This window comes from Mustela putorius, unplaced genomic scaffold (genome assembly GCF_011764305.1).
Source record: "Mustela putorius furo isolate JIRA1106 unplaced genomic scaffold, ASM1176430v1.1 tig00003896_pilon_pilon_pilon, whole genome shotgun sequence".
In the NCBI taxonomy this organism is placed as follows: domain Eukaryota; kingdom Metazoa; phylum Chordata; class Mammalia; order Carnivora; family Mustelidae; genus Mustela; species Mustela putorius.
In genome coordinates this window covers 9,887,200-9,909,739 of record NW_025422045.1, presented here as the reverse complement: position 1 = coordinate 9,909,739, position 22,540 = coordinate 9,887,200, and the positions used below count along the sequence as shown (strand labels likewise).

Sequence of the window (22,540 nt, the reverse complement as noted above, 5' to 3'; positions counted from 1 at the left end):
TGTTAGAGAGAGAGACAGCACAAGCAGGGGAAGAGGCAGGCAGAGGGAGAAGCAGGCTTCACACTGAGCAGGAAGCCCGCTGTTGGGACTCAATTCCAGGACCCTGGGATCATGACCAGAGCCAAAGGTAGATGCTTAACCGACTGAGTCACCCAGCCATCCCCCTCCAGATTTCTTATACATGAGAAACAAATAAGCTTTCTATTTTGCTTATTGCTATTTCAGTTTATTATAGTTTCTGTGTGTTGGGTTTTTTTTTTCTGTTATTTCTGGCTGAATCAGATCTGATTTTATTATTCCTGGCCTTGGCCACCTTAATTGCTAATGCTGATGTAGCCCTGGTTAGGTGATACAATCTCAACTTGGGCATGTCATGTACAAGCCAGGGACAAATAGATGCCATAGTCTTGAGATGTAGTCCCCAGATACACAGCAGACCACTACCACCAGCCAGCCCAGCACTCACCTAAGTGTTAAATCCAAATAACACCAACCGGTCAATAAGAATCCGAGGTTTCCCTTTTTTAATGTGAGATGTAAAAAGGTCATAGTCTTTTGGTTGTAAAAGATGTACTCCATTCCTCTTTTTTCAAAACTCATCTCTGGACTGGGTGGGTTCTCTGCTTGCAAGAGAAACTTTTACACTCCATACTCAACCTTTGCTCTTTAACAGTCTGATTTTTTTCCTTTAATACTACTCACTTTTAAAAACATTAAACTCCTGGGGTGCCTGGCTGGCTCAGTCAGTAGAGTATGTGACTCTTGATCTCAGGGTTTTTAGTTCGAGCCCAACGTTGGGTGCAGAGATTAAAATAAAATCTTTAAAACAAACAAAAGACCATTAAGCTATTTTTAAAATGTGCTAATGATATGGTCCGTGGGAAATATATCTTTATACCTCTGGCAAAATTGCTACAGAAAATATACTTCTAGTATTCCTCACATATGAACAAAAGAGACAATTAGTCTTTGACAATAATATGTGAAGTCAATGGTAGTTATATTCACATGGGCCCACAAATGACTTGCTAAAGTATTTACATTTTCTCAAAGGGTCAAATATTCTAAAAATTATATGGATAATAAAGGGTAACACTAAGTACTATAATTTCATCCTCCTCATAATCCTATTTAGTAGGTTCTGTTAGTAATACTGAGAAAACGGAAGCAGAGTCCAAGGTCACTAAGTAGTAAATAATGGAACTGAGGTTCAAACCCGCAGAGCTTCTGCTCTGGGCTTTTTGATGTGGGGGTGGGTGAGGAGATAGATATAAATTTTCAATTTCTTTAAGTGCTTTTACATTTACTTTATTTGTGTGAAATATAGACTGTTATCTGGATAATTAGAAGAATGCCTTTTGCTTCAGTTATTCAGACTTTTGAAGTTGACAGTCCCTTTTCAAATTAATGTTAATTTTCTTTCTTTTTTTAAAAGATTTTATTTTTAAATAATCTTTACACCCAACATGGGGCTCAAACTTACAACCCTGGAGATTAAGAGTCATATTCTCTACTGACTGGGCCAGCCAGGCGCCCCAGTGTTCACTTTTTTAATTGGTTAATATTAACACATATTATCTTGCATGTATAGATATAAGTAAATGCATTTTATACATATTTTATGTAAATAAATGTATAGAAATAAAATCATAAAATTAAGGAAAATGTGGTATATGTACACATTTGCATACATAATTTTAGACAATATAGCTTGCAATTTATTTTATCTTATCCTTCTCACATATATGATTTATTCTTTTAGAATTTTACTAAAATACTCCAAGTTATAGAAAAGTAGAATAATGTTGCAAAACACTACTCATCGTGGTTTGTCAAATCTTGATGCTGTATTTGCTGCAGATAACTGTTTCTGTTTTTTGAATAGCTAATGTATTTATATGTTAAAAAAAGGTACAGGGCACCTGGGTGGCTCAGTGGGTTAAGCCTCTGCCTTCGGCTTGGGTCATGATCTTGGGGTCCTGGGATCCAGTCCCGTGTTGGGGTCTCTGCTCATTGGAGAGCCTGCTTCCCCCTCTCTCTCTGCCTGCCTCTCTGACTACTTGTGATTCCTGTGTGTGTCAAGTGAATAAATAAAATCTTAAAAAAAAAAAAAAAAAAAAGAGGTACAGGGGCTCCTGGCTGGTTCAGTAGGTAGAGTGATTCTTGATCTCAGGGTCATGAGTTCAGACCCCATTTTGGGCTAAAGCTTAATTTAAAAAAAAAAGGTACAGAGTTAAGTCCCCAACCCACCTCACGCCATATGCCCAGTTCCCATCCCCACAGGTATTAGTTATATATTATTTTCCTCACTTGTGTGTATGTGCGGGAATATAAGTAAATACGAATGTATTTGGACTCACTTTTTAAAAGTAAACTCTACCAAGTGGGGTTTGAACTTAACTACCCTGAGATGAAGAGTCGCATGCCCTATGAATTGAGCCAGTCAGGGCCCCCTTAACTCACTTAAAAAAAATAATAACAATAAAAATAAAAATTAAACGCAATTTTTTACATTTTTTGTAAAATTTTTTACATTTTGTGTCATAACTCCTTTTTTTCCATTTTAAGTTAACATATAATGGGTTATTTAACTCTTTACCACCTCTTTTCTCAGCTCATTATTCAATAAACAATAAAACTCAGTGTTCAAGGAATTATGAACTCTGAAGAATCGGTAGTTTCTTACCAAATTCTTTCGGCTCTATTTTCTCTGCTCCATCCACAAGCCAGTTTTCTAGAAAACAAACCTCTCCCCAAACTCTCAACTGCCTAGAGAGTTACAAATAATGAGCTTCAAGTAAGTAAAGTCCACCTCCTCTAAAGAATTCCGGAAGGCGGAAGCTGCGGGCGCGGCGCGGTGGGAAGGCGGGACCCCGGAAAGGCGGGGACGAACGCGGGCGGGCGGCACCTGGGGGGCGCGGGTAGGCGGGTCCCGCGCAGATTTGGCGCCAAACTCGGAGGCCTCTTCTCGCGGCGCGTTCTCCAGAGTCTCGCGATCAACGCGGTTTGGGGGCCGCGTCTAGCCCCGCGCTGTGGCCGCCGCAGCGAGCGTGAGGTGAGAGCGGGCACGCGGACCAGTAGAGGGCCTGCGGGGAGCGGTGGTGGAGCGAGGGGGGGCGGGAGAGCAGGGGTGCTGGGGCGTCGCGGGGTGGGAGTGTGGAGGTTGGAGAAGACTGCGACAGACCGGGACAGAGGGGGACTGGAGAGGCCGCGACCTGTGGGGAAGAGGGCGGGCACTTCTCCCTGTGGTTTCTCCTTCGGGTCCGCCTCTCGCCGAACTCAGTCCTGTAGTGGGAGGGAATGTGCGTCGTCAGTCCACCTCTACGTCTCGGGCTACCTTATGTCCGGACGCCTCTAAACATAGAAGGCGTCCTGTAAATGTAGGATGAATGGATGAATGAAGTTGAAGGGAGACTAGGGCAGCGGGGATGGGAAGGGTGGAGAAGGGAGATGGAGTGGCAGAGTGGTTTTAGGGTGGCTGGCAAAGGAGGACATGGAGTCATCCCCTTTCTTTTTTTTTAATTTTTTTTTTTTAATTTATTTGACAGGCAGAGATTACAAGTAGGCAGAGAGGCAGGCAGAGAGAGAGAGGAAGAAGCAGGCTCTCTGCCGAGCAGAGAGCCCGATGTGGGGCTCGATCCTAGGACCCTGGGATCATGACCTGAGCCGAAGGCAGAGGCTTTAACCCACTGAGCCACCCAGGCGCCCCGAGTCATCCCCTTTCGACACGGGCTACTGTTTTGATAATTTGGATGAAGTTGGACATTGGACCCCTTAAGGGTCTGGGGACGAATTGGAGTTTGGATATTAAATTTCGTTGTTACCTTGACTCCTTTGAGAGTTTGAGGACCAGAGCGGGGAAGCTAAGAGAATTTCATCAGTGTCTAAAAACAGTATGCCACCACCGTCAAGAAGTGAAAGATCAGAGAGCAGCCTTATTCACAACCAGTTTACTGACAACCCCCATGCTTGGCCAATTCCTTACGCTGCATCTTGCTACACTTAATATAGTTTGTGCCCTGCCATCAAACTCATGGCTCCCTGTTCTCAAAAGTGTGGACCCCATTTCTTTCCAAAGAAACTTGACTAGGATCAAACTTAACCTGACTATACTGTAGCTAGGAAGCTACTTTAGATTATATCTCATTGCCTTTCCAATTTTGAAAATCTATGGTTATTGAGCCTTAGTTGAAGATAAAAGGTGGGTCATCATCAGGAGTTGATACGTGTTTTTTTTTTTTTTTTTTTTTTTTTTTTTTTTTTGTATCTGTGGTCATGGAAATTTAGAATTGGAGAGATTTTAGGGATCATTTAGCTCTAGTAGTTTTACAGTTTGAGGGAAGCTTTGGAATCTTTATTCCTTCACTCAACAGATATTTGTGGAGCACCTGCTGTATACCAGCTTTGGGGATATAGTGGTGGAGCACAAAGAGACTCACCTGGTCTTTGCCTTTTTAGAGCTGCAGTCTAGTATGGAAGACAAACATTAGTCAAATAATCACAGAAATGGAAAATAATATTGAAACTGGGTAAGTGCCATGAAATTGGTACTTGGTACTTTGAATGCTTATTATAGGAGATTTAATTCAGGGAAATTGGGGTAGACTTATCTGAGGAGGTGAGAGTTGAGATCTGAAAGAGACAGGGAGTCTGCGAAGAGCCCTCAAGATAAGAAACAACCTTAGCAATGGACTTTTCCCCCATTTTTTCCCATTCCCATGGCCTGAGGGATATGGCTCTTTCAAGATAAAAAAAAGAGCATGAAAAGTTGTTTGAAGTGAGGCTGGAGAAGTAGGAAGGTGCCAGACCAAGCAGAGCTTTGGCATTTTCTCATTAGCCCAAGAGCAGTAGGAACCCATTGAAATATTTAAGCTAAGTGGTAATGTGATTGGCTTTACATTTCCAGAGCCTTAGTCTAGTATAGTATGGAGAATGGTTTGAAAAAGGCAAAAGTGGTTATGAATAATGGAGTAACGAAAGGAAGGAATGTTAGGAAGTGGTTGTGGAGATAGGGAGAAATGGAAAGACTTAACTGATGCTTAGGAAGTAAAATGGACAGGATAAGTAGGATGGATGGGGAAGGAGGTATCAGGGGTGATTTATAGTTCTCTTACTTGCATGGATGGATAGATGTCACTCACTGAATTGGGAAATTTAGAAGTTTGGTTTTGTACATGAGATGATATAGTTGCCTTTGAGAAATTGAAGAGCTGTAAAAGGAGATATAGGGATCTGGAGCTCAGATTTGATGCCTAGAGTAGAGATAAAAAACGAGAGATAAATATTCATCTATCAATGATTATTAAAACCATGCACGTAAAGAAGTGAAGAGGGCCTATGATGGAGTCTTGAATACCTACTGACCAGTTAGGGGAAGATGAATCTGCACAGAAGATTCTAGGAGCAGTGTTCAGAAAGGGAGGAAACCAAATAAGTGCTGTGTTTCAGAAACCAACAAAAATACCTTTCCAGAAAAAGGAGAAAGGAACTGATCAAAAGTGTTAGATGTTGTCAAGTTTGATGGTACTGAAAAGGGTTCTTTCATTTTATCAGCCTTAGGATTATTTCCCTTCTCTCACAGGAAACCTTAACTAAAAGATGAATTTGTAAACTGACTTTTTAAAAAGCTGCTCTGTTTAAAGTGGGGGTGAGGTACCTGAACCCTGTCTCTCTCACACCCATTTGAACCATAGTTTGAAGCCCTCTGAGGGGAGACTCAACAGTTGAGGGAAAATGATTTGCTGAAAATCATGCAGTTACTGGGTGATAGGGTCTATGTTAGAACTCACTTCTGATTTCTAAACCAGTAGTTTTTTCCCTATAACCAATCTCCACTTCTTTTCATGATGTGTTTAACTGACGGAAACACATGCATTTTGCTATAGGTAGAACTTAACTGTGTAATAGGGAGACTACTTGGATGAATAAACATGTTTATTTTTTCTTTCCTGTAGAGGAAAAGATGCTGGAGCCACAGGAAAATGGCTTGATTGACCTACCAGATTATGAGCATGTAGAAGATGAAACTTTTCCTCCTTTTCCACCTCCAGCCTCTCCACAGAGAGAAGATGGTGAAGGAACTGAACCTGATGAAGGTCTTTATAGAGTTCCAAGAAAGTGCCTGTGTTCAGTTATCCATCTATTAGCATAGAAATGATACATTTTATAAATGAGGCCTAAATTATTTAAGTAATATTAAATCTTGGTGTATTTCACCAGAGTCAGGGAGAGGAGTACCTGTTCCTGTACCTCCAAAGAGAACAGTTAAACGGAATATACCCAAGCTGGATGCTCAGAGGTACATTTACTATTTCCTTAAACATTTCTTTCTTTCTTTTTTTTTTTTCTTTCACATTATGTTTTTTACTCCTTATATAAAAAACGTTCAGTTTGTACAATTTGGACTTTAGTTATTTGTCCTTTTTTCCTTTTAAAGATTTATTTATTTATTTGAGAGAGTGATGGGGGTGCAGAGGGAGCGAGAGAGAGAGACTCAAGCAGACTCCCCACTGAGTGTGGATCCCATTGTGGGGCTTGATCTTAGGACCCTGAGATCATCACCTGAGCTGAAATCAAGAGTTGGATGTTAAGCTGACTGAAGCAGCCAGGCACTTTTGTTTTTCAGTTCAGTGGATAATAATGGTTTTGCTTTGGCCTTGGTGGTTCTAGAAAACTTGAAATTTAGAACATATTTCTCTTCACAGATTAATTTCAGAGAGAGGGCTTCCAGCATTAAGGCATGTGTTTGATAAGGTGAAATTCAAAGGTAAAGGTCATGAGGTAAGAATTGTCTGATTTTTATTCTTTGTTCTTTCAAATATCGGTAGAACTGTGGGCCCATTATCATGTTCTGAGGAATCTTAGAATGTTTCAAAGATACTATCTTTTATCATATCTCTTGAGAAGCTAAGATGTAGTGGAGAGGGCCCTGCTTTAAGAGTCAGAAAACAAGTCTTATAGTCTCATTTTTGCCACTCTATGGCTTTGGAAAATCACATCTAAGTCTGTAAGTTTTGAGTTTGTACTTTATAATTCCTAGGAATGAATTTGACTTAGTCACCTGAAAGAGCAATTTTAGGCTTCAGGAGAGCAAGGACTTGACTTGTATCAGTTACATGTCCCCCAAATATGACACATATCTTGTCATGTGTCTAATTCATAATAGGCATCATTTAAGTTGAAAAATGAAGACATTTAAGAACTGTTGATCACTGTCTAAGTGTATATTTTTAAAGTCTCTTATCTTTCTCCCTTTTTTTAAAGATAAGTCTCTTATCTCTCTTTTTTTAAAAATTGGGAGCCCCCAGTATGGGGCTTGAACTCATGACCTTGAGATTGAGACCTGGGCTGAGTTTAAGAGTCATAGCGTAACTGACTGCGCTACACAGGCACCCCTAAAAGTCTCTTATCTTTGAATAATGTAGAGTGTAGATATAATTTTTTGCAGTTATCTTTATAGAGCTTTGCAGTTCATAAAGTATTTTCAAATATATTCTTTAATTCTCAAACCTGTGGGGTAGGTTTGTTGGTCCCATTATCTAGTTAAGGAAATGAGATTTTAGAATTCTTTTAAAGATTTTATTTATTTATTTGACAGAGAGCAAGCATAAGCAGGGGCAGCGGCAGAGGAAGACTCCCCACTGATAAGGGAGCCTGATGGGGGGCTCCATCTCAGGACCATGACCTGAGCTGAAGGCAGACGCTTAAGTGACTAAGCCACCCAGATGCCGGGAATTTTAGAGGTTTAAGTGTCCAAAGTCAACAGTTAAGACTTCCCCTTTCGTAGTCCGGCTACAGTACTGTTAATGTAACAGTGAGCACCATCTTAGTGTGGCATGCAGGATAATGGGAAGGAGGGAAGAGACTGGAAGCAGAGGGCAATTCAGATACTGTCGCACTACCAGGGTGAAGATGACAAGGTCAAGATAGCCTGATAGGGTAGTAGTAGAGACATAAACAACGTACAGTACTTACAGGCAGTTGGATATAAGGAGGTAAAAAGAAGTAAAAAAAATAATCCCAGGAGGAGTGCCCAACTGGCTTAGTTGGTAGAACGTGTAACTCCTGATCTTGGGGTCATGAATACAAGCCCCACGTTGTATGTAGAGCTTACTTAAAAAAAATAATAATAATAAAATAAAAACAAAAAATCCAAGATTTTAAAGCTGGGAGGCTAAAAAATTGTAGTACCTTTGCTCAGCTTCAGTGGATGGGAAGAGAGAATAGAAGTCTGTCCTATTTTGCCAGAAAACTAAATGTAAATCAGGATATTTTAAAAGCATACCCATCTCTGGCGCCTGGGTGGCTCAGTGGGTTAAGCCGCTGCCTTCGGCTCAGGTCATGATCTCAGGGTCCTGGGCTCTCTGCTCAGTGGGGAGCCTGCTTCCTCCTCCCTCTCTCTCTCTGCCTGCCTCTCCATCTACTTGTGATTTCTCTCTGTCAAATAAATAAATAAAATCTTTAAAAAAAAAAAAGCATACCCATCTCAAAAAAAAAGAGGGACACCTAGCTGGCTCAGTTAGTGGAGCATGAGACTCAATCTTGGGGTTGTGAGTTAAAGCCCCATGTTGGGTATAAAGCTTACCTAAAAAGAAAAAGACAAAACAAGACAAAACACAAAACAATCCGAGTTAATTCATTGCCCTTGTTGAAATTTTCAGGCTGTAAGGATGAATTGGTGCTTTGACTTTAATGAAGTCCTCACCATTTTCATAATAAGTACTTTATTAAAATAAATGAGTTTATATGAAGGATACAAATTTTGTGTTTCTTCACTGGGTGAGGGTGAGCTCCAGGAGTTTATGCTGTTTAGTCTTCTGTGCTTTGCCCTTGGAAGTTCTTCCTGTTTTGTCACAGAGTTGAATCCTCACTGCTTTTTTCTCCATGTATGACTTAGGACATAAATTTAGGTGTATTTAGGTGTTTCTCTTTTGACCCTTAGGTCTAACATGATATTGTGAGGTGACTGATCAGCTACCCCCCAACAATTAGAAAATAATCTTAGGTGATTGAATTAAATACGAATAAATAAACTTACCTTTATTATCAGAATGAGAAGGAAAGCACATCCTCTTTGTATTACTTTAATGTATGTGCTGCAAACACAATGCTGTTGGTATTACATGTTTAGTTACTGGTCGGGTTGACCATTGCCTTCTTAGACAAGATCAGATAACAGGAAAGTAGCCAGTATTTGAGTGTATACTTTGTGTCAGGCACTTTACTTGTATTACTTACTTCTCATAACCCTACAAAGTGTGTAAAATATTCTCTTAACGCGAAAAAGAAGGCACAGCAGTAGAGTGATTTGCTTAAAGTCACAGAGCTATTAGGTAGCAGGATTGAGATTTGATTCTATACAGTGTGATCCAGAGCCTGTGTTTTTGACAGTTCTATTTTTTTTTTATTATTACTATTTATTTGAGAAAGAGAACACATAAGCAGGGGGAGAAGCAGAGGCAGAGAAGAAGACTCTCTGCTGAGCAGAGAGCCCAATGTGGGACTCCATCCCAGGATCCTGAGGTCATGACCTGAGTCAGCTGAGCCACCTGCACCCCTTGACTATTCTGTTTTAAAATACTGTTTGTTTTTGTTTTTTTTTTTTTTAAGATTTTATTTATTTGATAGACAGAGATCACAAGTAGGCAGAGAGGCAGTCAGAGAGAGAAGGAAGCAGGCTCCCTGCCGAGCAGAGAACCTGATGTGGGGCTTGATCCCAGGACCCTGGGATCATGACCGGAGCCGAAGGCAGAGGCCCTAACCTACTGAGCCACCCAGGCACCCCTGTTTTAAAATATTGTTAAGGGACACCTGGGTGGCTTAGTTGGTTAAGAGTGTCTCACTCTTGCTTTCCACTCAGGTCATGATCTCTCAGGCCCTGTGCTCATTGGGGAGTCTGCTTGGAGATTTCTACCCCCTGCCCTTCTCCCCACTCGTGTGCAAGCGTCCTCTCTCACATACACTGTCTCAAAAATAAGTAAATAAATCTTTAAAATCCTATTAAGAGAAGAATAAAATATTTTACATTAAAACCAGGAATTTGCAATTTTGTTATTCCTTAGTCCAGTTTATTAAACTTTGTTTTTCATTTTTGCTTTTAAAAATTTAAATGTTAAATTAAAATTTCATATATAGGGGCGCCTGGGTGGCTCAGTGGGTTAAGCCGCTGCCTTCGGCTCAGGTCATGATCTCAGGGTCCTGGGATCGAGTCCCGCATCGGGCTCTCTGCTCAGCAGGGAGCCTGCTTCCCTCTCTCTCTGCCTGCCTCTCTGCCTGCTTGTGATCTATCTCTGTCAAATGAATAAATAAAAAATCTTTAAAAAAAAAAAAAATAAATAAAATAAAATAAAAAAAAAAAAAATAAAATTTCATATATAAAGAGGAATTGTGCCCTGAGAACATTTTTTTTAAATCTTTTTTTTTTTTTTAACATTTTAACTGTTGTTGCTAGTCTTTGTACTTACCCTTGGGATATCCGAATATATTTTTGTAGTTTTTTTTTAATTTTTATTTTTTATTTTTTAAAGATTTTATTTATTTATTTGACAGAGATCACAAGTAGGCAGAGAGGCAGGCAGAGAAAGTGGGGGAAGCAGGCTCCCTGCTGAGCAGAGAGCCTGATGTGGGGCTCGATCCCTGGACCTTGGGATCATGACCTGAGCCAAAAGCAGAGGCTTTAACCCACTGAGACACCCAGTCGCCCCTATTTTTGTAGTTTTGAATTCTCAATGCTTTGTTCTCTATGTATGATTTAGGGACCTGTCATTTTGGTTAATTATTCCTAGAAGATATCTTGACATATTTTATTAAAGCTTATTTTCACATATTCCTTTACAGTTCTGAGTAGGTACATGATATCCATCTGCCTTCAGCTCAAGTTATGATCCCTGAGTCCTGGGATTGAGCCCTGCATCAGGCTACCTGATCAGCAGGGAGCCTGCTTATCCCTCTTCCTCTGTCGCTCCCCCTGCTTGTGCTCTCTTGTGGGCTCTTTTTCTCTCTCACATAAATAAATAAATTCTTTTTTGAAAAGATATATGATTATCTTTTAACTTTTATCATGTTTTTTACTGTTTTTTTTTTTTAATCTATATCCAGTGCACTTTTAGACTGCATGAATAGTTAAACTCCATGAATAGTTCCTCTTCTTAAAGTTTCTTCAGAAGTTTCTTAACCTTATAAATATAAAATGACACCAGTGACTTTGGCATTACTATTCAATTCTGAAATCTGCTGACAAGGTTAGTTCTGAGAATGAGTCTTCTGTTTAGCATTTTTATTTTTATGTGCCAGGCTGAAGACTTGAAAACGCTAATCAGACACATGGAGCATTGGGCACATAGGCTATTCCCTAAGCTGCAATTTGAGGATTTTATTGACAGAGTTGAATACCTGGGAAGTAAAAAGGAAGTTCAGGTAGGTGTTGAGATTATTATGATTATCATTTATAATGCTAAATAGTGCCAAGGATGGATTTTAGTTGAGGCTAAGTCACTGTTTGGTGTTTTTATTTTGAAATCTATCATGGTAGGAAAAAAATAGTAGTTATTTGAAGAACAACTTTTTTGAAACTAAGAATTGAATAAATTCTCATTTTATCCTAAGTGTTCTGATGAAAATGTAAAAATATCTCTTTATTTTCAGACCTGTTTAAAGCGAATTCGACTTGACCTGCCTATTTTACATGAAGATTTTATTAGCAATAATGGTAAGAATACAGGTTTATTTATAACAATTTTGCTGTTAGAAATAGATCTAGTTGGGGCAGGGGTAGATTAAGCACTGGATTCTTCATCTATATTGAGTAATTGAGTAGACATAATTATAGTAAATAGGAATGAGTTAAAATGCCTTGGTACATCTAGAATATTGTTTGACACTTGTTTCTTAAAGATATGCCTACAGTGCCATTAAGAGATGTAGAAATATATTTAGTCATAGAACTTGAGCCTTTGAGAACTGATACCCATTTATCCTTTGTAGTGCTTGGTTAATGAAAGTAAATGACACTAGTTCATATTCATAACACACCATTAAAAGTGGCTATGGGGAATTAGCATAATTTGATGGTGAAATAGTTTACATTTCTCTTAAGAGTATAGATCCTGTACATAGATGGTCCCCAACTTAACAGTGGTTTGCTTTATGATTCTTTGACTTTATAATGGTGCAGAAGTGATACACACTCACTAGAAACCATACGTAGAATTTCAGATTTTGATTTTTCCCCCCCAGGCTAGCACATGTGCTGTGATACTCTTGTGATGCGGGGCAGGAGCAGCCACACATGAGGGCAAACCACCGATAAACTGACAACCATTTTGTACCCATACAACCACTGTGTTTTCCACTTTCACTACAGTATTCCATAAATTACATGAGATATTCAACACTGTATTATAAAACAGTTTTTGTGTTGCATGATTTTGCCTAACTAGGGTAATGTTAGTGTTCTGAGTACGTTTAAGGTAGGTGAGGTATATTAAATCCATTTTGACTTACTATCAACCTATGAGGGCTTATCAGGACATAACCCCATTTTTAGTTGAGGAATATCTCTGTAGGTCTTCCGTAAGACCTGTGTGACTGTTCCTGGTACTGGTTGCATTTGTTAGTTGTACAGTGCGACCATAGGTAGTCACACACATTAAAACATGGTTCCTGCCGACAGGGTCTGTATAGTTATCAGATTCTCTGTGCGATGGCTCCATACATGTTTATTTTTATTTTTATTTTTTTAAAGATTTTATTTATTTATGAGAGAGAGCGAGAGCGAGCACAGGCAGACAGAGTGGAAGGCAGAGTCAGAGGGAGAAGCAGGCTCCCCGCGGAGCAAGGAGCCCGATGTGGGACTCGATCCCAGGACGCTGGGATCATGACCTGAGCCGAAGGCAGCTGCTTAACCAACTGAGCCACCCAGGCGTCCCTATTTTTGTTTTTTAAATTTGTAATAGATGTGGTAGAAAATACAGGCTCCCTGCAGAATCCCCCAAGTTATTTATAAGTTGCTATTAAAAATGAAAAATTGTTATCATATGATCTCTGATACGAGGAATTTGAGAGGCAAAGTGGGGGGTTTGGGGGGTAGGGAAGGAAAAAATGAAACATGGTTGGGAGGGAGACAAATTGTAAGAGACTCTTAATCTCACAAAACATACTGAGGGTTGCTGGGGGTAGGGGGTTTATGGAGAGGGTGATTGGGGTTATGGACATTGGGGAGGATGTGTGCTGTGGTGAGTGCTTTGAAGTGTGTAAGCCTGATGATTCAGAGACCTGTACCCCTAGGGCAAATAATATATGTTAATAAAAAAAATTTTTTTTAAAGAATCTCTTTTAAAAAGATTTTTAACATTAAATAGCTTTTATGAAAATACATTTGAAAAATGAGAAATCAATACTAAAAATGATTGATTCATTTTTAGTTTTGAAATTGATTTTTATTCTTTACCGGTGTCTTGGAAGAAGTGTTAGAATTCAAAAAATACACTAATCAACTGAAATCCAATTAAAAAATAAAAAATTGTGATTCATATAATCCAAGATTTAATATTTTGGTAAGATATGGTATGTATCTGTGGGATAGGATTTGGTATATGGAAGGAATTAGTAACTAAATTCCACAGCACATACCGCTGGGTCAGGTAGTTTATTTGGTAGGAGTTTTTGAGGGGCATAGTGTGTGCTAGTGTTTCAGGGATAAAGATGAATAAGGGGCGCCTGGGTGGCTCAGTGGGTTAAGCCTCTGCCTTCAGCTCAGGTCATGATCTCAGGGTCCTGGGATCAAGCCCTGCACTGGGCCCTCTGCTCAGCAGGGAGCCTGCACCCCCCACCCCTGCCTGCCTCTCTGCCTACCTGTGATCTCTCTCTCTGTCAAATAAATAAATAAAATCTTTAAAAAAAAAAAAAGATGAATAAGATCAGACCCTTGGTTCATGGGCTAGCAGACTAGTGGGTGAGTGAGATATAACATCACCTCCATTCTGATAGGTGCTGAAATTAGAAACAGGGCACAGGGTTAGGTGCAAAGGTGAGCATAGTTGCTTTTACCCAGGGGAAGGGAAAGCCATCCTCACAGAGAACAAATCACAAGTACTTTGAATGATAAACAGGAGAGTTCAGACAAAAGTGATTTTGGAGAGAGGGACTCATTTGTGCAGAGGCAATAAATTAATGGGACTATTGATGGGATTATGGGCTTGCTGAAATACTGGGTACTTAGAAGAGGCCTCTGTCACACAGCCTTGTTTGTTGTTGAATCTGTCTTCTCTGTATCCTAAGAGAATGGTCTCCAGATCTTTTGGATAAGATACTACAACAGTAAAAGTGTTTTGAGCATTTTATTTATTTTTATAATACATGGACTACTGACATGATAAATAACACATTTTTAAATTTATTTTTTATTTTTTATTTTTTTAAAGATTCTATTTATTTGACAGAGAAAGATCACAAGTAGGCAGAGAAGCAGGCAGAGAGAGAGAGGAGGAAGCAGGCTCCCCGCTGAGCAGAGAGCCCGATGCGGGACTCAATCCCAGGACCCTGAGATCATGACCTGAGCCGAAGGCAGCGGCTTAACCCACTGAGCCACCCAGGCGCCCAGTAACACATTTTTTTTTAAAAGATTTTATTTATTTGAGAGAGTGAGCATGAGTGAGCATGAGCCGGGGGAGGGGCAGAGGAAGAGGGAGAAGCAGATTCCCTGCTGAGTGTGGAGCCTAATGTGCCGCTTGATCCCAGGACCCTGAGATCATGACCTGAGCCATTAACCCATTGAGCCACCCATGCTCCAATAATGCACATTTTAATTCTCACTAGAACATTATTACCATGATGTTTTAAAGTGAGAACAATATGACTTAATGCTCTTTGGAATATTTTCTTTCCTCCAAAATTTTGGGCTGATAGCCTGATTGATGATTTGAAGGTGTGGTAGATACAGTCTCCCCTCAACAAATCTTAGTTTTATCTTACTAAGATTCATCCAGATAGAAGTGGAGTATCATTAATGGCACTTAACATTTTCCCATCCCATTCACTAATGCAAGGATTCTTGTTGAAGTTCACAAGCAAGTTATCATCTACCTTTTTTCAATCAGTTTTCTTAAAAGTCAATCAGGGGCTAAATTTTAATATTTTTGGCATATATATAGTCCTGTAACTCCTCTGCTTAGAGCCCTATAGTGGCTCCTTATTTCACCCAGAGCAAAAGCCAAAATCCTCACAATGTCTTCTTGGCCCTACAGTATCTACTCCTTACCCTATCTTCCTTGCCTCTCTGACTGTATCTTTTACAGTTCCCCACTCATACTGCTTTAGTGACTACTTGCCTCCTAGCTATTCTTCAAACCTTCCAGGCACATTTTTGTCTTAAGGCTTTTGCCTTCTTACTCTGCCTTGAACACATCCTTCGTCCTCCTTCCCACCCCCAAGTCTACATGGCTCTCTTACCCCTTTCAAACTGTGCTCAAAAGTCAACTCAGTGAAATCTCCCTGACTACACTATTAAAATCGTACTCCCGGGGCACCTGGGTGGCTCAGTGGGTTAAAATTGTACTCCCACTCCCAGTCCTGATTCCCTATCCTTTTTTACCCCATAGTACTTATTTCCTTTCAGTTATTGTGTATTTGCTTATCTGTTGGTTTATGTGTGCTAAAATGATGGCATCCTCTAGCACACTGAATATTTGTCTTTGGCTTCTTTGCCATAGTTGCATGCCTGCTAATGTTGCAGTGAGGGAATTTCAAAAATTTTTAACCCCATTTTTATCAGTCAGAGCTTCATCAGTGGTTATGTTCACACTGGTTTTCCATAAAACATTGTATTAAGGAGGCCATTTACTATTGAAGAGATCTTTCCTTCCATGGCTCACAAAACAGTAGTTCTTTATGTATATCATTCTTATTCATTTGGAATCCTGTACACCTTGTAAGGTGAAGCACAGTAGAAACCCCAGTATTGCATAACTGGTTCTTTTTTTTTTTTTTAAAGATTTTATTTATTTATTTGACAGAGAGAGATCACAAGTAGACAGAGAGGCAGGCAGAGAGAGAGAGAGGAGGAAGCAGGCTCCCTGCTGAGCAGAGAGCCCGATGCGGGACTCGATCCCAGGACCCTGAGATCATGACCTGAGCCGAAGGCAGCGGCTTAACCCACTGAGCCACCCAGGCGCCCTGCATAACTGGTTCTAATACTTGTTTAATTTCTCTAGCAATGTTTTCTCCCTGTATACCATCAATATTTCCTGACAAAGGAATGCATCTTGGTTTCTTGCTACATTTTTTTTTCTACATCAGGAAGGACAAGCATATTGCTTTTTCATTCACTGTTAAGGAAGAAACTTCAAAAGGATTTGGTTGTAAAATCAAGTATCATAGGATTTTTTTTTAAAGATTTTTTATTTATTCGACAGAGAGAGATCACAAGTAGGCAGAGAGGCAGTCAGAGAGAGAAAAGAGGAAGCAGGTTCCCTGCCAAGGAGAGAGCCCAGTTTGGGGCTCGAACCCAGGACCCTGGGATCATGACCTGAGCCAAAGGCAGAGGCTTTAACCCTCTGAGCCACCCAGGTGCCCCAGTATCATAGTATTTTTAAACCTCACCAGAATAATTATGTAGGTTTGTCTTCAGTTTTAAATTTTTTGCTAGTTGTGATGGTTTTTACATTAACTAATACTAATACCTTAAGGCACAGTATACACGTAGGACAAGGTTAGTGTGTGTAAATTCGTATTTCAAATAGTGGTGTTGATATGTTTGGGGGTTTGTTTGTTTTTGTCCACTCATCAGATCAGATGACGTTATCTTATTTTTTTCCTTTAACCCTGTAATGTGAATGATGTAGGGAGAAGGTGAAGTGCTTGTGTGAAGTTCTTGCTTGTGTCTCTATTTTCTGTCTACCTTCTCTTTATGTATTGTTATTTTGCAAAACCCTTTTTAAGCTACCACTTGTGCATTTTGTTGGGATTGTTTTGGTGTTACAACTAGGCAGTTTGCTTAAATGGGTGATCAGAATTAGCTGTATTTCACAGTATGCTGAAATTTAAAAAACGAGTGAGGGCCCAGCTGTCCTGCCCTTCTGTGGCATGGAGCTGTCTGCTTTTAAGGTAGCATCCAGGCCACACTATACCTGTCATATGGATAAATGACAGTTTGTCACTGCCTGTCTTTAAGTTAGTTCAGCAGTTTTTCTGAATCCTTACATAAAAATGAAAGATCCAATATTTACTTTCTATACCATTGTGGTTCATTTTAGGGGCATCCTACTTGGAGATAACTGGCATATAGGGCTTTAAGAATTTATTAGGCCTTATGTAGAAAGCACAGTTTTGTTTTGTTTTTTAATTAATGTGGAAATCTGTCTATAGATCTTTAAATTTTTCTTTCACTTTTTGGGAAAGATTTTATTTTCTTTTTTTTTTTTTTTTTTTAAAGATTTTATTTACTTATCAGAGAGAGAGGGAGAGCGAGCGAGCACAGGCAGACAGAATGGCAGGCAGAGGCAGAGGGAGAAGCAGGCTCCCCACCGAGCAAGGAACCCGATGTGGGACTCGATCCCAGGACGCTGGGATCATGACCCGAGCCGAAGGCAGCTGCTCAACCAACTGAGCCACCCAGGCGTCCCGGGAAAGATTTTATTTTCAAGTAATTTCTACACTGTGGGTCTCAAACTCAACCCCAAGATCAAGAGTCACATGCTCCACCTGAGCCAGGCACCCCTCCTTTTTCACTTTGTGTCTTAGTTTTACCCTATTAAAAAATAGCTTATATAAAATTTTACTGTGCTATATAGACACTATAGCAAGCTATTAAAATGTTTTTGTTTAATGTAAAGCAAGAATATGGTTTGGATTCTAAGTTCATTAGCCCAAGCAAAAAAAAAAAATTTTTTTTCAGAAAATATTTTCTAATCATAACTAAGAACTTGTGCTTTCTACTCATGCTTTTAAAAAAATTTTTATTATTAACGAAAACTTTTTTTTTAAGATTTTACTTATTTATTTGACGGAGAGGGATCAAAAGTAGGCGGGTGGGGAGGGAAGCAGGCTCCCTGCCAAGCAGAGAGCACGATGCAGGGCTTGATCCCACGACCCTGAGATCATGACCTGAGCCGAAGGCAGAGGCTCAACACACTGAGCCACCCAGGTGCCCCTGTTCATGCATATTTTAAAACTAGTATTTCCATTTTACTTGTCTCTTTAGAATGATTCATAAGTATTCCCTTTTACTTGCTTGAATAGGCACATACAGGTGACCCCGTGAAAAACATGGGTTTGAATTGAGCAGGTCTACTTACAGATTTCTTATGGTTCAGTACTGTAAATGTATTTTCTCTTCCTTATGCTTTATTTTTTTTAAGATTTTATTTATTTATTTGACAGAGAGAGATCACAAGTAGGCAGAGAGGCAGGCAGAGAGAGAGAGGAGGAAGCAGACTCCCTGCTGAGCAGAGAGCCCGATTCGGGACTCGATCCCAGGACCCTGAGATCATGACCTGAGCTGAAGGCAGCGGCTTAACCCACTGAGCCACCCAGGCACCCTCTTCCTTATGCTTTAATAACATTTTCTTTTCTCTAGCTTACTTGAAAAGTGCAGTATATATGTACATATAATATAGATAATACGTGTCAATTGACTATGTTACTCGTATTGTGGTCAACAGTCGGCTATTAGTAGTTACGCTTTGGAGACACAGAAGTTCTCTGGATTTTTGACTGTGCTGGGGGTCGGCATCCCTAACTTCTCTGTTGTTCAAGGATCATCAGTATTTAGAACATTCTCCCAGAACAATTTGAAGAAACAGTTTGTTCAGTTCTGGCACCTCGTTACTTTAAACTGGCTTTTAACTAATAGCTGCATTAAGCTTTTTTTCTAACCACAGATGTAGTAACTTTCATTTCTACTGCAGATGAAGGAGAAGATCATGGCCACGACGTAACGGCTACCCAATTAGATCCCTTCTCGACAAACTCACTGGGAAGTGAGAATTTTGCTTCTGAGTCAAGTAGAAGCCTAACAGAAGAACAACAACAGAGAATTGAGAGAAATAAACAACTGGCCTTGGAAAGAAGGCAGGCAAAGCTATTGAGTAATAGTCAGTCCCTTGGAAATGGTAAATTTTATGCTGGGTTTTATGTGCTACCATTAATATATCAAGGGCATGTTAGAAATTTTAACTTTTCTACTATCTGCAAGATAAAATGCCTCTAGGAATAGGAAAATCTGATGTATTAAATTTATATACATTTGAGAAAGCACACGCATGTGTGTATCTATGTGTGTGTGTATGTGAGCTATCTGGAATCTTCAAAGAATAAATGAGTCTAAGATGGTTTTCTGGATAGCTGGGGACTGCTTTAAAAATTATTTTAATCCCTTCATCTTGATTCTGAATCTTTCTTCTTCCCTGACTCCTTAAAGTGTGTGACACATATTTTATCTTTATTTTTTTTTAAGATTTTATTTTTTTAAAACATTTTATTTATTTATTTGGCAGAGATCACGGGTAGGCAGAGAGAGGAGGAATCAGGCTCCCTGCTGAGGAGAAAGCCCGATGCGGGGATGGATCCCAGGACCTGAGCTGAAGGCAGAGGCTTGAACCCACTGAGCCATCCAGGCGCCCCCATTTTTTTTTTTTTTTAAGATTTTATTTATTTATTTGACAGACAGAGATCACAAGTAGGCAGAGAGGCAGGCAGGCAGAGAGAGAGAGGAGGAAGCAGGCTCCCTGTCACACAGAGAGCCCGATGCGGGGCTCGAACCCAGGACCCTGAGATTATGACCGGAGCCGAAGGCAGAGGCTTTAACCCACTGAGCCACCCAGGTGCCCCCCCTTTTGTTTTAAAGATTTAAAATTTTTTTTTTTTTTTAAGATTTTATTTATTTAACAGACAGAGATTACAAGTAGGCAGAGAGGCAGTCAGGGAGAGAGGAGGAAGCAGGCTCCCTGCAGAGCAGAGAGCCCGATCCCAGGACCCTGGGATCAAGACCTGAGCCGAAGGCAGAGGCTTTAACCCACTGAGCCACCCAGGCGCCCCAAGATTTTAAAAATTTATTTGAGAGAGAGAACACAAGGAGGGGAGGGGCATGAGGAGAAGTAGGCTCCCTGCTGCAACTCAGGGCTGCATCCCGGGACCCTAGGATCATGACCTGAGCCAAAGGCAGACACTTAACCAACTGAGCCACCCAGGGACCCCATATTTTATCTTTAGGATCGTAATTTTGAACATTAATTATTATGGTACTTTTCTAAACGTATAAAATGCCTTCTGCACCTTTTGAGGATTTTAGAGCCATTTGCTGTGACTTACATAGGTCCTTAATTTTTATTGTATTGTGTCACTTAGCTGTCAGTTTGCTTATCTGATGCATTCTCTTCTCTTTTTAAAACTTAAAATTAGGGGCACCTGGGTGGCTCAGTAGGTTAAGTCGCTGCCTTCGGCTCAGGTCATGATCCCAGGGTCCTGGGATCGAGCCCCGCATCCGGCTCTCTGCTCAGCAGGGAGCCTGCTTCCTCCTCTCTCTCTGCCTGCCTCTCTGCCTGTTTGTGATCTCTCTCTGTCAAATAAATAAATAAAATCTTTAAAAAAAAAAATAAAACTTAAAATTTGCTGTTTTTAAAACAGACTGTGAGTTTGGAAACTAGACAAGATTATTAAAACTACATTTAAAAATAATCCAGATTGGTTTTGAGTGAAGCAAACTGCATGTCTTTTTCCATTTCCAATGTAGTTTTCCTTTTGAAATGGAAAAATAAGAATTATGGTTAAATAGTGAAGATACCATGTTATAAAATATGAATTTAATCTTCAGCTTTACAAATGGGTATTTTATTACTACCAGGTGAAAAATGACATGAAGATCCAACTATCATTGATGGCAGTTCCTTTGCTGTCATTATCAAAGTATACCTGGCAATAAGCATTTTAAGGCCCATCTTCTATTTATAATGTATTACTTTAAAATTTGCCCAAATAGAAATAAGGATCCTAAATTTTCTTTGCTAGAGATCACTTTGATGTATAGCTGTTAAGAGCACTTGATTTTTAAAAATTTTCGTCTAATAGCTGCGATTTTTGAAAGAGAACAGTTGCATTTGGGTACAATTCAAGAGTTTGAGTTTGGTACCTTTCAAGACTTGCATTTTTGAATGAACTTTATACATCTATACAGGTGACTATTGGAAGAAAGTGATCATAGATTTCATTTCCACTGAGAAAAGTTTGTGGAGAGATTTGTATTTATCAGGTAAGATTGGATCAGGTGCTTATAATGAGTAATAATGATGATTTCTCTTTTAGACTTGTTAATAAACACACAGACCACTGAAGAGGTTAATACAGATGAGGATCAAGAGGAGTCATTGGTTGGATTTAACAAAGACATTCTAGATAATCCACATGATGCTGCTGCTGCTGCCAATACTGTAAATGAAGAGGACGAATTAAAAACAGAGACAACACAGCTGGACCATTCCTTTTAAAATGTATAGTCATTAACTTTATGCTTTCTCCAGAAATGTTACTGAGATTGGATAGGCTTCAACTAAGAGAAAATCTATGAACTTCTTACCCTCTAAGTTTTAGATTAGTATGTATTTTGTCTACTTGGAGTGAAAATTCTTATGTAGTAAGACTTTCACAGATTTCTGTTTAAAATATTGTATTATTTGTATTTATACTTGTTTCTTTAGTTGAGCCTATTTATTTAATGTTTTTTATATAGATGTGACTTTATAAAAGCGATTAGTAGTTAAGAAGCACCTCTGCTGCTAGAGTGCCATTGAATGTCGTTTTCACTAAATTGGGGATTTTGAGATGTAAATATATAATAAATATTAATGTCCATTAACAAAAAGAAATCTTAGGGGCACCTGAGTGGCTCAGTGGGTTAAAGCCTCTGCCTTCGGCTCAGGTCATGATCCTAGGGTCCTGGGATCAAGCCCCGCATCGAGCTCTCAGTGGGGAACCTGCTTCCTTCTCTCTCTCTGCCTGCCTCTCTGTCTACTTGTGATCTCTGAGTGTCAAATAAATAAATAAAAATCTTAAAAAAAAAAAAAAAAAAAAAAAAAAAAGGAATCTTATAGACTGTCTCTAGAGACTTTATGAAAGTTTCTTATTGCTATTTAGTTGTGCAATTTACACTTTTGGTAAAATGTTTAAGGTTTCTGTATGTGTTTACATGTGTTTGGAGAAACTTAAAAGGGTCACCTGAAAGGCAGCTGTATTGCCTGGCCTGCGTCTGTCCATTCTAGGGGAGTTCAGATGCTCTTTGGTACCTTACCGACAAGTGGGAGAAACTTGCAAAGCATCATGGGGAACACAGAACACCTAGGAGGATCCACACAAGACTGGGAAGGACATGTTCAATAATGATACAGAAATGGAAATCCTAGGAAATATGAAAGACTTGGGAATGGCAAATACGAGGTTAGGAGTATTACAGCCAGATGGTGAGAAGATCTCATTGGAGTTTTTCCTGCCTGAGTTTATCAGCCTGGTGGAGGAGTGAATTACAGATGAAGTGACACATTGGCAACCAAGTTTA

The 22,540-nt window shown here is 39.6% G+C and overlaps 1 protein-coding gene and 1 non-coding gene across 5 annotated transcripts; both read left to right on the top strand.

The window, feature by feature from the left end:
• The first annotated feature begins 2,887 nt into the window (after positions 1–2,887).
• On the top strand, positions 2,888–21,935 carry TIPIN (TIMELESS interacting protein). Of its 4 annotated transcripts, none has more exons than XM_045067448.1 (9): positions 2,888–3,055; positions 4,459–4,529; positions 5,955–6,095; positions 6,220–6,298; positions 6,705–6,780; positions 11,293–11,415; positions 11,644–11,707; positions 18,903–19,106; positions 21,295–21,935. In XM_045067448.1, exons 3-9 carry the CDS (start codon positions 5,963–5,965, stop codon positions 21,474–21,476), a joined length of 861 nt encoding a protein of 286 aa, XP_044923383.1. In that variant the 5' UTR covers positions 2,888–3,055; positions 4,459–4,529; positions 5,955–5,962; the 3' UTR covers positions 21,477–21,935. The 4 variants fall into 4 exon arrangements, with proteins under 4 accessions (XP_044923383.1, XP_012914938.1, XP_004758694.1 ...); XM_013059484.2 differs by having other exon boundaries at positions 4,374–4,529; XM_013059485.2 differs by lacking the exon at positions 2,888–3,055 and adding an exon at positions 3,115–3,261.
• Positions 12,582–12,715, top strand: LOC123388259. The gene has a single exon (XR_006602814.1).
• Positions 21,936–22,540: the final 605 nt, after the last annotated feature.